This window comes from Cupressus sempervirens, chromosome 5 (genome assembly GCF_028749045.1).
Source record: "Cupressus sempervirens isolate cs-2001-9-10 chromosome 5, ASM2874904v1, whole genome shotgun sequence".
Classification (NCBI taxonomy): domain Eukaryota; kingdom Viridiplantae; phylum Streptophyta; class Pinopsida; order Cupressales; family Cupressaceae; genus Cupressus; species Cupressus sempervirens.
The window spans coordinates 253,853,424-253,867,662 of record NC_143122.1 but is presented as its reverse complement, the minus strand read 5'-3'; the positions used below and the strand labels follow the sequence as shown (position 1 = coordinate 253,867,662).

Sequence of the window (14,239 nt, the reverse complement as noted above, 5' to 3'; positions counted from 1 at the left end):
ATTAAAAGTTAAAGACAAAAAGAGGGAGGCGGGAAACAAATGTTTTTGGCAAGACTCCAGTGAAAAAAACTCCGCGCTGGAAAGGGGCAACAAAATAATATTATTTTGAGAGTTTTATTCATCATACTGTTTCGCCTCTTTCCTATCATGTAGATATCCTCTTTTCAATAAATGATACTCTTCTGAAGGGACGCGAGTAGATTCTTTCCTACACCGACTCTTATTCGATGCATTTTACTTTGTTTCTTCCGAGGGTTGAGAGGGATGGACTTAGCTGAACGGGAACAATCTCTCAAGATTAATTTGTATTGCTGTACAATTTGATCATCATTTTCCAGCTTCTAACAGGTATTCTTATTTTATCTGCCCCAGATTAATTTTAAAGAAGTTTTATTCATATGCTCTGAATTAAATACAGGGGCTCTGCAAGAGGAGTCTCTACCTTCTACCTTGATGTCTTAGAGTATGTCCTATGCTCGTATTTTATCAGTTTTTGGATGTCCAACTCCAATTTAATGGTTGTTGGCTTGAACTGATTGAAACATTAGACATTGAAACAAGTCCTCTTTAAAAACAGAGTGAGAAAACATATTGAAGAAGGTTAATAATTACTGGTTTAAATTGTTGAAACCTTATCAAAACCCATGTGTTAAAAATCAACAGAGGAAAGGAATATACAGTCACAGAATAAACCAGAACATTGCATATCCTTCGCATTAATGTTAATATAGTGTAAACTGAAACTTTCAAAGTCTGATTTGCCAAGTAAAGGAGTTGCGAGATCAATTTTAAATTGTTACAAGTAATATTACAGCTATCATCCCAAAAATTTGCAGCATCTTTAAAGAAGCTCGTTTAATAAAATTTCAAAACACATCTATTACAGTAGAAGGGAAAAGTTGTATTCTAAATCTATCTTTAATACTTGTGCTGAATATTGAGATTTGTGTCACCAAATATACATATTTACATTGTATGGACAAGTTGAAAGTTTAGTTTGCAATTTACATGTTGAAAAGACAAAATCGATTGCTCATTTAAATACCAATGGATTGTAATATTCGGATTTTTGTAATGAAGCAAACATTTTACATTTCTTGTACAAGTTCAAAATGCAATTTCTAGTTACATCTTCAAAATGCAAAATCCATGAAGTCCCATATCTTGTGTTGGTTGATGCTAGTACCTGCAAAGGGGAGCAAGTAGTTAGTGTGAGAAGGATTGTAGAGCATAAGATTTGGAGATTGTAAATGACATGGGAATTGTTGTTATGAGCTGAGAGTTACCAGATGCTTCACAAATTACAATACAACATGTTATTTTCCATGCCCTATGGTGAATATTTTTCCTGCTTCAGGAGAAGTGTATACCATTTTCACAATAGTTTAGTTGAAAGAATAGCAACAACCATCTAGGCACCAAAACAACAAATATTTCAAAGGGAGAACAATTTTTAAAACCAGAAAACCTTACCTTCCGATCACTAACACTCTCCCTGTGTTAAAGCACTGTGCATAATGAAGTTACCAAACTTGCATCTACTCACTGATTCATTACAAATGTTGTCCACCCACATGCATTTATTTCATCATTATCTTTTCCCTCTCCATCTGCCAAAGCATTAAATTCACCTCAGTTGTATTTGGTAAGATTTTTACTTTTTCTAATTTCATTTATAAATGGAAAAAAACCCAGGAAATTCATGTCAACCAATTAAAAAAATCAAAACAAGTTAAGATTAATAATTATTGAATAATGAAACATCGAACCTTAGGATTTTTCATTTAATTTGAGTCAAATTTTTTGAAGTAGGAATCCGAGTACATTAGTTCCCTGCCTTATAATAAGGCAGTGACTAATAAAGAATGAAATTTTGTTTGTGCGCTAGAACAAGTATGAAAAAATGATGTTTATGCATTTTCCCTAATTATTTGATGAAGCCCCCTTCAATTTTTCTCAGTCCCCAATTTCATTATATCGTTCAATGATGAAATATTTTTTTATCGAAAATTGTGAAATCAAGTTTGTTCTAGATAATTTTGCTTTCTCTTAGGCACAATGCTATTATGAGCTACAACATAATGTATGCTATATCTAGACAAAGTTATGAATGGAAGGATAATTTTCTTATTTTAATGAGTTTTTAGAATATTGTTATGATTGTGATTGATGAAGGGGGGTATCATGTATTTTTTTTGATGAACAATACAAATTTGTTTTATAGACAAAATGGCAAGATAGTGTGCTCTTTGTGCCTGGCCTGCCCATGAATGAGATGAGAGATCAATGCCCACCCATGGTAGAAAGTGACAAAGTCAATGTGTTGTAGAAGAAGCTAAAGTAAAAGGTCATTACTAGTATAATATAGGTAGTGTTTTACCATTTTGTGCAAAAACAATTCTCAATACCACCAAGCCTTCTCGAATTGATTCTATTTGATCAAAGAAAATACCTCATTCCTACCACCAGCTATGAATCCCTCCTTGCCCCAACATTAAAATAGTACCAACTAGAAAATTCAAAATTCACATTAGCCATTTGTACAAGAAGGAGCTTTCCTTTCCTTTCCTTCCACAGGTTTAATATCTCCACCATCCATTACAAAAATAACAAAAAAACAAAACTAGTATTGGAATGGTTATGTTATATGCTAAGAACGTCAGGAGGGGGCTGAGCTGTAGGTGGGGCAGAGACTGGATTTGGGGCAGAAATAGAAGTGGGAGATGCTGTGGAATCCTTGGACTCCTTGATGTCTTCAGTTGGTGAAGTACCCTTCACAGCTTCATTGGCATTGGCATTGGTGTGCTTTATCTTTGGAGGCTCAAAGATAATTTGCACAAATTCTCTCATTGGTTGTCTCTCCACACTCTGCTCCTCAACACAAAGCATTGCCACATAAAACACATGCATCACCTCATGCAATGGAACACTAGATAGCCTTGCATCTAAGAGCTTGGGAACTCCTTCAGTTGTAGAGTCTGTCATCTTTCTCACCCATTGAACAATGTCCACTCCATCACCAAATTTGCCAACAGGCCTTCTTCCTGTAACCAGCTCTAAGAGAACCACACCGAAGTTGTATACATCACTCTTCTCATCCACTTTCAATGTGTATGCATACTATGGATAAATCATGCATGAATCAACAATTATAGACCAACTCTTAAAAAAGGCACATTGTACATAACTGACCGAGACTTGATATATTAGCAGTATTGTACATAAATACTTCATGAATCCAACAGTTAAAATTGTTGTGTGAATCCTAGTTCATAAATCCTATGAGTATTAAAGATCGTGAAAGAAAGACAAACACATTTGAAAAGAATTTGTGGGAAGTGTCATGTGAAACACTAAAAACAAGTTACTAGTGCAATGTAGCCATAGAAGCCTGCAATTGTAGACATGCATTTAGATGTTCCAGAGTTTTGCAAGAATTTGGGAAGCCCAAAATCAACAACATGGGCTTCCAAGTTGGAATCCAAAAGTATGTTGTCGGACTTGACATCTCTATGAACAATACATGGAGAGAAATCATGGTGAAGGTAGCATAACCCCTTGGTAGCCTCAAGTGCAATCTTGTACCTTGTATCCCAATGCAAATGACCACCTTTTTTACCATGCAAGAGCTCCCCAAGACTCCCATTTGGCATGTATTTATATACCAGCAGATTAGTTTCCTGGTTAGAGCAGTAGCCAAGAAGTCTCACTATATGTTGATGGCAGATTTTGCCTAACGTCTCAATTTCTGCTTTGAAGCCATGTTTGTGCGAGGGTATTCCTCTACCATTTCCAGGAAGCCTGCTTATTGCTACTTCCTCTCCATTGGGCATGGGGCCCTTGTATACTATTCCAGCTCCACCTTTTCCTATAATGTTGTCTTCCTTTAAGAATTCTAGAACATCTTCATAAGAAAAATCAAGCCTCTGGAATGCAGTCAGCTTCCACTGCCTTGAAGTGTTGTCCTTCTTCAGAGCTCTTTATTTAATGATGGCAGAAATTGCAAACACCATGGAACAAATAAGAAGACCTATGACTAAAAGTAGCTTAAAATTTGAGGATAATGGACCTTTCACACGGGCTTGCGTTGGAGAAGATTTGTCACGACATGGACTCAAATATGGTCCTCAGAGCTCAGCATTACCAACGAAGGATGTTGCATTGAAGTAACTGAACTGTCCCGTACTTGGAACTAGGCCAGAAAGATTATTGTAGGAGAAATCCATAGACATTAAGCTCAGCATGTTTTCAGTCTCTCTTGGAATACTTCCAACCAGATGATTTCTAGAGATGTTGAAATAATTGAGAATCCACAGCTTGGTCATCTCCGGGGAGAATTGTCTTGTCCACTCATTTCTACTCAAATCTACGAAGGCTAAAAGTTTACAATGTCCAATCTCCCAAGGAATTACTCCTGAATATTTATTACTGCTGAAATCTATCTAAGACAAATGTTTCAAACTGCCAATCTGGTGAACTCATTGCCATTCAGCAGGAGGGTTTGGAGGCCCGAGAAATTTCCTATTGAGGAAGGAAGAGGGCCTGAAATCCTGTAGTTGGATAAGGCTAACTGACCTAAGCCCATTGTGACTGTAGTTTGCTCTGAAATGCTGCCACTCAGATAGTTATCCTAAAGTTCAATCAAATTACACTTGGGAAGGATCAGCAGACCTTTAGGAATGGATCCATTGAGAAAATGTTGACCCATACGTTGTCTAGTAAGAGACATGCAACTTCCCAACTCCTTAGGAATGGGGCCAAAGAAGAAGTTATCAAGCAATATGTACAGAGATCTGGAGGAATGAAACTAGTAAGTTTTGTAGAGGAAAGATACATTTGAAAAAACTTACCATTCCTTCCGAGATTCTTCAACCACAAATTACATTATTCTCTTGATTGATGTTCAATCATAATAACAAAGTTCATAATTTGCTTTGAAAACTTGAGCTTTGAAATACAATATATGGCAAAATTAAGATTGACTCGAAACTACATGGTTTAATCCTGATAAAGTATTAGATAACTTACATTTTGTACATATTTAAAGCATTTTTTAAGGGAAAGATAAATTATCGTCAATGCTTAGTATTTAGAGCTAGTTTGTGGATTTAAGTACATATCATTTGGCAAAGGATTTTGTTTTAGCCTCTATCTATACCTACATTTTACAGGAAAAAGAATAGTTTCCACTTTCCGGTCACACCGTTATCTCTTGAAAAGAGGCAACTTTAAATAATATTGTATCTGTCATATTCATCTTATTGCATTGCATTGCCTTTCTTATCATATCATTGACAGAAAATCTGATCCACGATATTGAACTCAAAGTAAAACATTTATTTTACTTTAATTTTTCTCAATAACTTTAGGCATGCAGCCAGATATTTTCTGGATGTGATTATAGGTTTATGGATTTCAAAAGGTAGATATTATGTAGCTTGTAAGCTTGACTCAATTCAATTTAAATTCTAAATTCTGGTATCCTTGCTAATTCAGTTGTAGGAAAAGGATAAACGAAAAGCTTTTCAAACCTTTTGTAGAAATTTCAGGTGCGTTGCATGCTCTATTAAAGTCTCTCTATAACTAGACAAATACAGAATGCAAAATTTTCTAGCAACTTGATGGTATAAGCAGGCCAGTTTTGCACCATTTCTTCTTGCAAAGATTTTCTAGACCAGCCGACTGGTTTGAGAAGAGATTGGCTTATTCAAGGAGCATCGCAGCTAGCTCCATGGTAACTGATACATTTTCTCATTTGCTGTAATCCCTAATATAAATTCAATCAATAGAATCCAAGTTCATGAAGAAGGAAATAGCAGAGTAAGAATAGCATACAATATCAACATACTCATAGCAGACAATACTATGATCCAACATACCTTATATTACTACTGGTTTATACACCATGATCATTTTCCAAAACTGTGCTTGGTCCACTACAAAGCAGGGGTCATGACTACTAAAACTTTTTATGTTCTCTTATTTTATTTTTCTTTCACCGTGTTGCCTTGGATTTCCTATCCTGTATATCTCTCTGAGTAACCTGTAGCTTCAGAAGTTCACTTTATCTTTAATGATTGATCAGCCATTTTAGAAAGAATCTTTTTCATGAGTGTAGATTATGGAAACTAAAATTTACAGGTACTGATCTGCATCTAAACCACGACTAGCAAAGTCACACTGAGTTGAGAAACAAGCTCCTGGTGTTTTTGGCTCAAAGAAACTAAACTAGGTTCAATTTTTTTATTACAACTTTTGCTTTTTTAGATGAATTACTCCTGGTTACTAGTTTACTGGTTTAAGTAATAAAATGGAAATTCACAGCAATTTATAAATGACTAATCAAATGAGCCAAACAACAATCTTTTGAAAATTGGTTTTGGTTTTGGGAGCCCTTGTTCCAATATAGTCTATGATGCTCTTTTAGAATAGTAACACTCTGAAAGGCTTTGCAATGTACCACCATGCTGGCTTACTGACCTACATTAGTACACGGCATTCTCTGTTCACCATTGTAATGAACTATTGTGTGATTTATGTATTGGTATCATGGCAGAGTTGAATTATACAATTTATGACATTAATATGCCTCTTATTGGAGGGATTTAACATTCACGGTGTGTGATAAGCTACAGATCCCTGTTGTGGAGGAGCATATAGACTTGAATGTGAGGACATCTGTTAGTTATGTTGGTTACCAATGAGTTGGTTTTATAGTGTCTCTGTGGTATATTTTTGTGTATTATAAAGAGTCTATTGTGTCTCTGAATTGATAACGAAGATTCGTCAGCAAGGTGAGAAGTAAGAAAATATTTGAGGAAAAGAAATGGGAGAATTATGATAGGAGATAGCTATAGGCAAGTTTGGAGGGGAAATATTGTAGCTGATGAATTTTTTCTTGAAATATCTGTCAAGTGAGATGCAGTATTGTATAGCATCTAAACTAATATTAATGTTAATATGGCTTTGCTTATTGAGAGTTGATTATTTTATATATACAGGTTGGCTACATTGTGGGCCTTGGTGACAGGCACTCAATGAACATTCATATTGATCAAGCAACTGCAGAAGTTGTTCACATTGACCTTGGTGTGGCCTTCGAGTAGGGTTTAACACTCAAGACCCCTGAGCAGGTCTGTTACTTGATAGGTTTGGGTCAATTACATTGTATTGTATCATGTATTTTTCTATAACATTTTTGTCACATGTTTCATTAATCAAAATCATCTGTACTTAGTATATCTGTATTATGGATAGGATTTACCAAAAAACCATAAATCAAGTATTGAAGGAAAAGCAATTTAATTTTGAAAGTGGATTTTTATTTGGACATTATTGTCTGTAACAGGTTCCTTTTAGGTCGACAAGTGACATTGTTGACGGTATGGGAGTCACTGGGGTGGAGGGTGTGTTTAGAAGGTGTTGTGAGGAAACATTATCTGTGATGAGAACGAATAAAGAAGCTTTACTGAACATTATCGAAGTATTGATGTGTACCTTTTTTTCTTTTTTCAAACTCAATCATGCAGCTTGAAAGATACGATTTAAATGCTCATTTTTGAGGGGGACAAACTTCTTGCAGGTATTCATACATGACCCTCTTTACAAATGGGCTCTGTCACCTCTGAAAGCACTACAACGACAGAAGGTGGATCACAATAAAAAGTTTAATTAGGACTTAAAACAACAGTAGACATTTTTAAATAATCCTCTCATTTTTTTATGCACATGTTATACCACAAACAGATTTCAATGATTAGAACCTGTTCTTTGACAACTGTAACAGGAAAGTGATGATGATTATAGTTCAGATGTGGAGAGTCCTAATGATGAAACTGAAGGGAACAAAGATGAAGCTTGTGCACTGATGCATGTCAAACAAAAGCTTGACGGTTATGAGGAAGGGGAAATGAGAAGCATACAAGGGCAGGTAAAGTCATGTATGTACACAGCGATAGCTATAAATTATCAAAAAAGTTCAAGCTGCAAGTTGATTTCTTTCTCTTACTGTCAATTTGAGCTTAGCTTCATCCCAATTTGAAATCTTTGAGCTTTATAAGAAATAGTTATTGATTTGACCATTGCTAGGTCAAATGCCAGGCTGATGCTTTGTGGGATGATGCACAAGATGTCTCCTTTGCATTTTCCTTTTACTAGCTTATACTAGTGTCAAAGAAGGAGGTGAGTCGATCCTTTAATCTTGGTCTTTTTTCAGTTTTCAATTTTTTGTATGCCATCTTGTTTTCATCTCTCTGAATGTGTCACATGAGATATCTATTGACTTCACATTGAAATATTTCTCTGTGGTGTCATATCTATCCACCAAATAACATTTCTATCTTAAAGTAGTATGTAAGTAATGGAGCATTACGCCATGACATTCAACAAGAAGCCTTTCACAAAATTCCGAAACAATCGACAGTGTAGAGGTGGAGCTGACTGATTACGTCACATATCTAGATACAAAGACAGTGTTTGTTTCCTTCTACATGTCTTCAAGTGATGTTCTTGAGCTCCATGATATCTCATATGTTCTTGAGTAAACTAAGAACAAGCATCTAGTGTGGTTGAGTTTGTAAATCAATGTCATTATTAGATATTTTAAAAAAGATATTGCTGAGTTTAGCCTGATAAATGTAGAATAGTGACCTTTGGAACTCACTTTCTAATCTAATCAAACATGCAACCCTAGTGCTTAATTGTCACCAGCTATGCAAACTTTGGCACAAGCATTGGCCACCTGGACTGTAGACCACTGCCTCTCATAAAAGCCATTCTGCAGGCATTGCCAAAATAGAAGATCAAGGAGATGAGAGTGCAAGAGTTAAGCACTTGACAAGTATACCAAGATCAATTTCCCTAGTAGTGAACATGGATCAAGTAGGATTCTTAATTGGATTTGTTCAAATATGTTTCATTTATCAATGATTCTTCTAGTAAATCCTGGATTCAATTCATGAAGACCAGAGATGAGACCTTAGAGATCTAAAAATGGATGCAAGAACTTTGACACCTTTTGTCTGCATGCAAAGCTCAAGAGGGTGTTCACTAATCCTCATTAAAATGGGGCTGCAAAGAGGAAGCACAAATCCACTATAGAGACAAAAAAAGACCATGATCCATGGCCTAGACTACCCACCTTTCTTTAGGTGAAAGCATGAAATCGTGTTGTTTACACTCTCAATTGCAGTTTGTTGGACAAGATTCTAGAGGAAACTTTCATAGGAAGAAACTTGATATTTCTCATTTTCAGGTGCTTTAAGTCCTATCTTCATTCATGCATTAGAGGAGACAAGGACAACACTTGAGCCCTCCCACTTGATGGATTGACTTATATAATGAGCTCTACAAGACCGAAAAGATTTACATTTCATTGAATATAAGATGGTAGTGAGACATGGCATCAGGTTCAATGAAGATGCTCTGCCCTCTACGTCTCAGAGCCTCCTTTGGAGGTTAAGAAAGGTTACCAGGTTTCTGGCCCAGGTTCTGATCTGTGAAGTACTACATACAGTAATTAAAAATGTAATTCAACTAGGTTTGAGTATGAGAAGAGATATATCATTACATTCTAGTATAGCTAGAAAAACTAGATGCCTCACTTAGACAATGCAAGAGGCACCAAAACAAGTAAGAGCAACGGACACTATAATTGGAAGGTGCTGGAATCTACTGGAAGAACAAAGAAATGATATTGCCAATTGTGGTGATTCTTGCAAGGTTAAGCGAAAACTTTATGCATGATTGAGAGTCTTTTGAGTAAGTTAGGACAATCTAAAGAGTGGACAGAATCAAAAAACAACAACAAATGAGATTGAGTTAAGGGAATTTTAAGTCCAGTTCTAGCCCTGAAGCAACTAATTAAAATTGTTAATTTCAACAGTAGCATGAAATCAAGTACCAAATGATTTTAACAATGTAGTGATGGACTGTGTCAGAGCTATAAATATTGATCTCAAATGTACATATAATTCTCTACACCCATTAAAGACTTCTACAGAGATGGAACTCAAAATCGCAGTACAGGCCAACACTATAGAAATGTTTTATTTGAGTGCTGAAGGGATATTACTGAAGGATGATGATGAATTGAAATATAAAGCTAAATAAATGTGGTAGTAGTCTCAACAATCATTGAAAAACAAAGGAGTTTCTAAGTGATCAGTGGGCTACTTGCTGATCATATTGGAAGAAAAGGGGTACGTTCTTAGGAATTCATGATTGTTGAAGGAAAATATAGCTTGATACATCAATTAACTTATTCCTTTCAATATTAACTGAAGTAAGATGCCCCTTGTATGGATTCTGATATTTTTCTGAGTTTTCTCTTTATATACACAGGCACTGGTTGCAACCTCAATACCAAACATTCTAGGGTGGATAGCCATTTGTTTGACAGAGGCAAGTTATACTTTTATATCGATAAAATTACATGTCATATGGGCATGATTCACAAAAAATCGTCCTAGAATTATGACTCCATGTATTAAACTTAAAGTTCAGTCTCAAAAATTATGCAGCTTGTATAGGAAAATAATATACTTCTATGTTAATTTGATTATTGCTATCTGGGTGCAGGATTCCTCAATTTTGTATCTAGGTAGGATATTGACAGGGCTGGGAGTAGGAATCATATCATTCACTGTAAGTTCATTGATTTACCATTCATTTACAGTCAATACAATTTCAAGGTTTCTGTCATTACTTATTAGGTGTTTTTTCTCCTCCATAGTGAGATTTATAATCTTTGCTTTCCAGTTTTAATTCTTATTAATTATTTCTGACAACAAATGGAAAATTTTTGCACCCTCATTTTACTTGTGAATAATATAAAATCAAATGGAAAATCAAAATTTTTGTAGGCATGGACACATTTTATCAAAAATTCTACATCTTACAGGAGTGCTACTGTGAAGGATAAGTACAAAGGTAGATTATAGGAGTGTTACTCTTGTTATCCAGTCAATATTCAGCATTACAGTGAGTCAACTAGTCTGTATTGTAGGTAATTGTGGGAGAACATATCAATTGTAAAAATATGTTAAACTTTAGTAGTGAGGATGAATGTTGTGCACAATTATCTAGTATAACTTGCCTGACAATGATACAAACAGATCAGAGTGTGCAGTACAATTGCAGCATAACTTTTGACAATATAAACAGACTAGACTTTGCAATTCAAAACAACAGCATAAAAACATGATTGAGAGTTGTAATCCTTGCACTATGAATGAAGTAGGTATCTCACAGTATAATTGATTCAAAAAAGTGATTTTTCCATACCACAAGGTGTTTGATTTGCCCCCTCTTGGAAACTTTACAAGTGCTGCTATTTGGGTGACAATGTCATACAAAGCTGTGCCGATTGGGCTATTCTCAAATTGACATGAAAGAATTGATGATTATTCCACATTTTAAAAAATCAATTCCAGAACATTGTTGACTGGATCAGTTCAGGGCTAAGCACAGGCTTGGAATTTATAAAGGATAACATGGTGCAACTCATATTTTGCATGCAAATGACTTGTGGCACTAGAACATTATGGCGGCACTAGAACATTATGGCCTAGCACATATGTTAATTGGCTCGCCCAGAAGCACACTCTTTGCCGTTGTTATCCTACCAGGGTAGTTCCAGGAAGCAATGCATTTGCAAGGTTTTAGGGCCTGCACTTTAAAATCCAGTGATGCCAATGATTATAGTTTGTAAATGCTTGAGTAGTCCTTTGAGTTGTTGAGTGCTCTTTTTTGCTAGGTGAGTTTTCAAAAGTTTTAACTCTTGCTTTTCTATAGATGTAAAAAGACGGGTAAAAATGCTAACATTGGTAAAAATTATAATGCTTGTTAAAATGCAATTTTCACATGTTTTTTTCTATAAAACCATGTATTTTTTCTTTCAAGTTATCAAATTATTATGTAATATATTTCTTAATTGAAATTTACAGTAAAAATTTTCTTTAAAAATAATATTGCTTTCTAAGTTGCTGATTTTTTTTGCGTCATTTGTGTTTGAGTATTTTCCGAGTTGAAATTTTTTGCCTCATGAATTACTCTGATTCCATAATTCTGTATCTTAGAGCTATGCCTTAAATTGATTTCTTAGTGTGAACTCTGTAATGAATAATTCTTGTATGATGATGTTGGTTTGATATGTATGCATTGTTTCAGACATCTTCAGGATGATTTTGAGTTTGTGAAACGAGATTGGATGACTGTGATGAAAGATGAATTGATAACAAGTACCAGGTTGGTAAGTAATACTGTACTCCTATTGCTCTATAATAAATGTGAGAAAATGATCTATCATGTAATTATATACAACTGCATAGGACAAACAAGAAAGTCTAGTAGTCAAGAATTGTGTACTTCACCAAGTTGTTCTTTGTTTTCCTCCGATTTTGTTAAAACTCAAATTAATTCAGATAATGGGATTGAATGCTCCATTTGGTGTCCATGCCACCCTTGTGAATAAATTTATTGACAAGGCTTTGGAGTTCCTTCCAAAATTAGTCATACTAATTGTTCCAAAGGAAACAAAAAGGTTAGTCATCTTTGTTTTTTACAGAATGTCATTGAACATGTACATACTAGAAGCTTTCTACAATGTATGAATTATATTTCACAAACTAAGCACACCTTGAATCAAGCTTTTACCTGTGCCATTGAATTTTATGGCTGGTATTAATCTTTTTGGTTTGTAACTTATCTAAATAGACTAGACGAGAAACTAGAAAGATATGATCTTGTTTGGGAGGATCTAGAGCTATTGGGAGATGAGGTTTGTTTACTTGTCAATAAATTGTGCAAGATTATTCATTTTTTTTCTCTTAGATTATGTTCTTATCACAACGATTTGCATTTTCCGAGTCATTTTATTTTCCAAGTTCTGTAGATGTTGATGACAATCAACTAAGCCAATGGAGTGCAATTGCACCACCACTTTATCTCTAGAGCTGGACATCAGTACACAAGGAAATTGCAGTAAAGCAAGGACATTTAAAAGATCATACAATAATAGTGAAGCATGGGGTTTTTGAAACAAAACCTTTGTAGTCATTTGAAGGGAATCTTGGTTTAGGAGAACATGAAAAGCAAGATCAGCAATCCACTACTTTTGGACTTGAGACCATTAACAAGTTCTCAACGACAGTGCGATGGAATCAAAAACTATTCTTTATCTTTAGAACATCAACTGGATATTCCAGATAAAAGGAAAGATGATCATATGAATGGTAAGAAAGTAAAGTCACCAGTGAGAGCAAAGGGAAGAGAAGAACTTGTAGAGAGAGAGAGGTTCAACAAAGGGAAGATTGAGAAAAGAAAACTTGATGCAGATAAGTCTGAAAAGACCAGGTCTGAGAGTGAAAGGTCTGATAAAGACAGAAAAGGAGAGGCACCTGATAAAGGCAAGATTGAAAAGGAGTTGATTGTTTCATCACCACCCCTAAAGAAAATAGATTTAATGATAGATGATGAGATTGAGTATAATGGTTATATGCAAGAACAAGGTTATGGACACATCAATGCTACAAATGGTTTGTGCTAAACATTTGATGGAGGACCTGATAGTGGTAATAGAGAATATGAGACAAGAGGGCTCCCAAGTGATGGAAATGAGTTGGGGCAGGATATGAGAAGAGGTTTCCAAGGAAAATTACCCAATGTTGATGAAGGCTATGTTAGAGGTTACCACAGAAAGTCTGGTGGTAGTGAGGGTTTTGGGAGGCTACATACCAGTACTTCAGAGGATTATGTGAGAGGAATACAACTTAGTTGGTCTAAAAATAGAGATGAGGAATATGCTGTTGCAGAAGTGACTAGAGGCTTCCCTAGAAGTTTGTCTAGCTTGGAATCTGACTATTCAGTTCAAATGATCCTACCAAGAATGTAGAACAGTGGACTGTACAATAGGCAGGCTCAATATAGTTATGATCTTGATTCAAGAATTGATTGGTTAATGGGGGATTCTCAAAGAGGCAGATATCATATTGAGCAGGCTTCTCGTAATATTGATGCTTATGCACCTGAGTTCCATCACTTGTTTTTGTTAGGGAGACAACATGAAGAGGCTTCACATCTTTCTAGGGGGACATATTAGTTTATAATTTTTTTGATAAAATGGACACATCTTTGCAGGCATGGACACATTTTATCATGCATGTATATACTACGTTGCAATTGTGATGATGAATTAGGCACTTGAGGGAGTGATTATAAAAAGATTGACATATAGGCATTA

At 35.3% G+C, this 14,239-nt stretch overlaps 1 protein-coding gene and 1 pseudogene across 2 annotated transcripts; one reads left to right on the top strand and one right to left on the bottom strand.

The window, feature by feature from the left end:
* Positions 1-260: 260 nt before the first annotated feature.
* LOC149555489 (serine/threonine-protein kinase ATM-like) lies at positions 261-11,262 on the top strand. Of its 2 annotated transcripts, XR_016365317.1 has the most exons (10): positions 261-348; positions 5,497-5,734; positions 7,002-7,133; positions 7,349-7,483; positions 7,583-7,648; positions 7,787-7,930; positions 8,089-8,181; positions 10,342-10,401; positions 10,579-10,644; positions 10,863-11,262. XR_016365317.1 is itself a non-coding variant. In XM_089833650.1 (5 exons), the coding sequence occupies exons 2-5, from the start codon at positions 7,385-7,387 to the stop codon at positions 8,155-8,157; spliced, it is 378 nt and encodes a 125-aa protein (XP_089689776.1). In that variant the 5' UTR covers positions 7,008-7,133; positions 7,349-7,384; the 3' UTR covers positions 8,158-8,267. The 2 variants fall into 2 exon arrangements, 1 of the variants encoding a protein (XP_089689776.1); XM_089833650.1 differs by lacking the exons at positions 261-348; positions 5,497-5,734; positions 10,342-10,401; positions 10,579-10,644; positions 10,863-11,262 and having other exon boundaries at positions 7,008-7,133; positions 8,089-8,267.
* LOC149555490 (leucine-rich repeat receptor-like serine/threonine-protein kinase BAM1) lies at positions 2,644-5,257 on the bottom strand (annotated as a pseudogene).
* Positions 11,263-14,239: the final 2,977 nt, after the last annotated feature.

Coding starts and splice junctions, on each gene's coding strand:
- LOC149555489 (XM_089833650.1), top strand. CDS start 7,385: ATGGGAGTCACTGGGGTGGAGGGTGTGTTTAGAAGGTGTTGTGAGGAA. Junction 7,484..7,582: donor CTTTACTGAACATTATCGAA/GTATTGATGTGT, acceptor AACTTCTTGCAG/GTATTCATACATGACCCTCT. Junction 7,931..8,088: donor TGAGAAGCATACAAGGGCAG/GTAAAGTCATGT, acceptor GACCATTGCTAG/GTCAAATGCCAGGCTGATGC.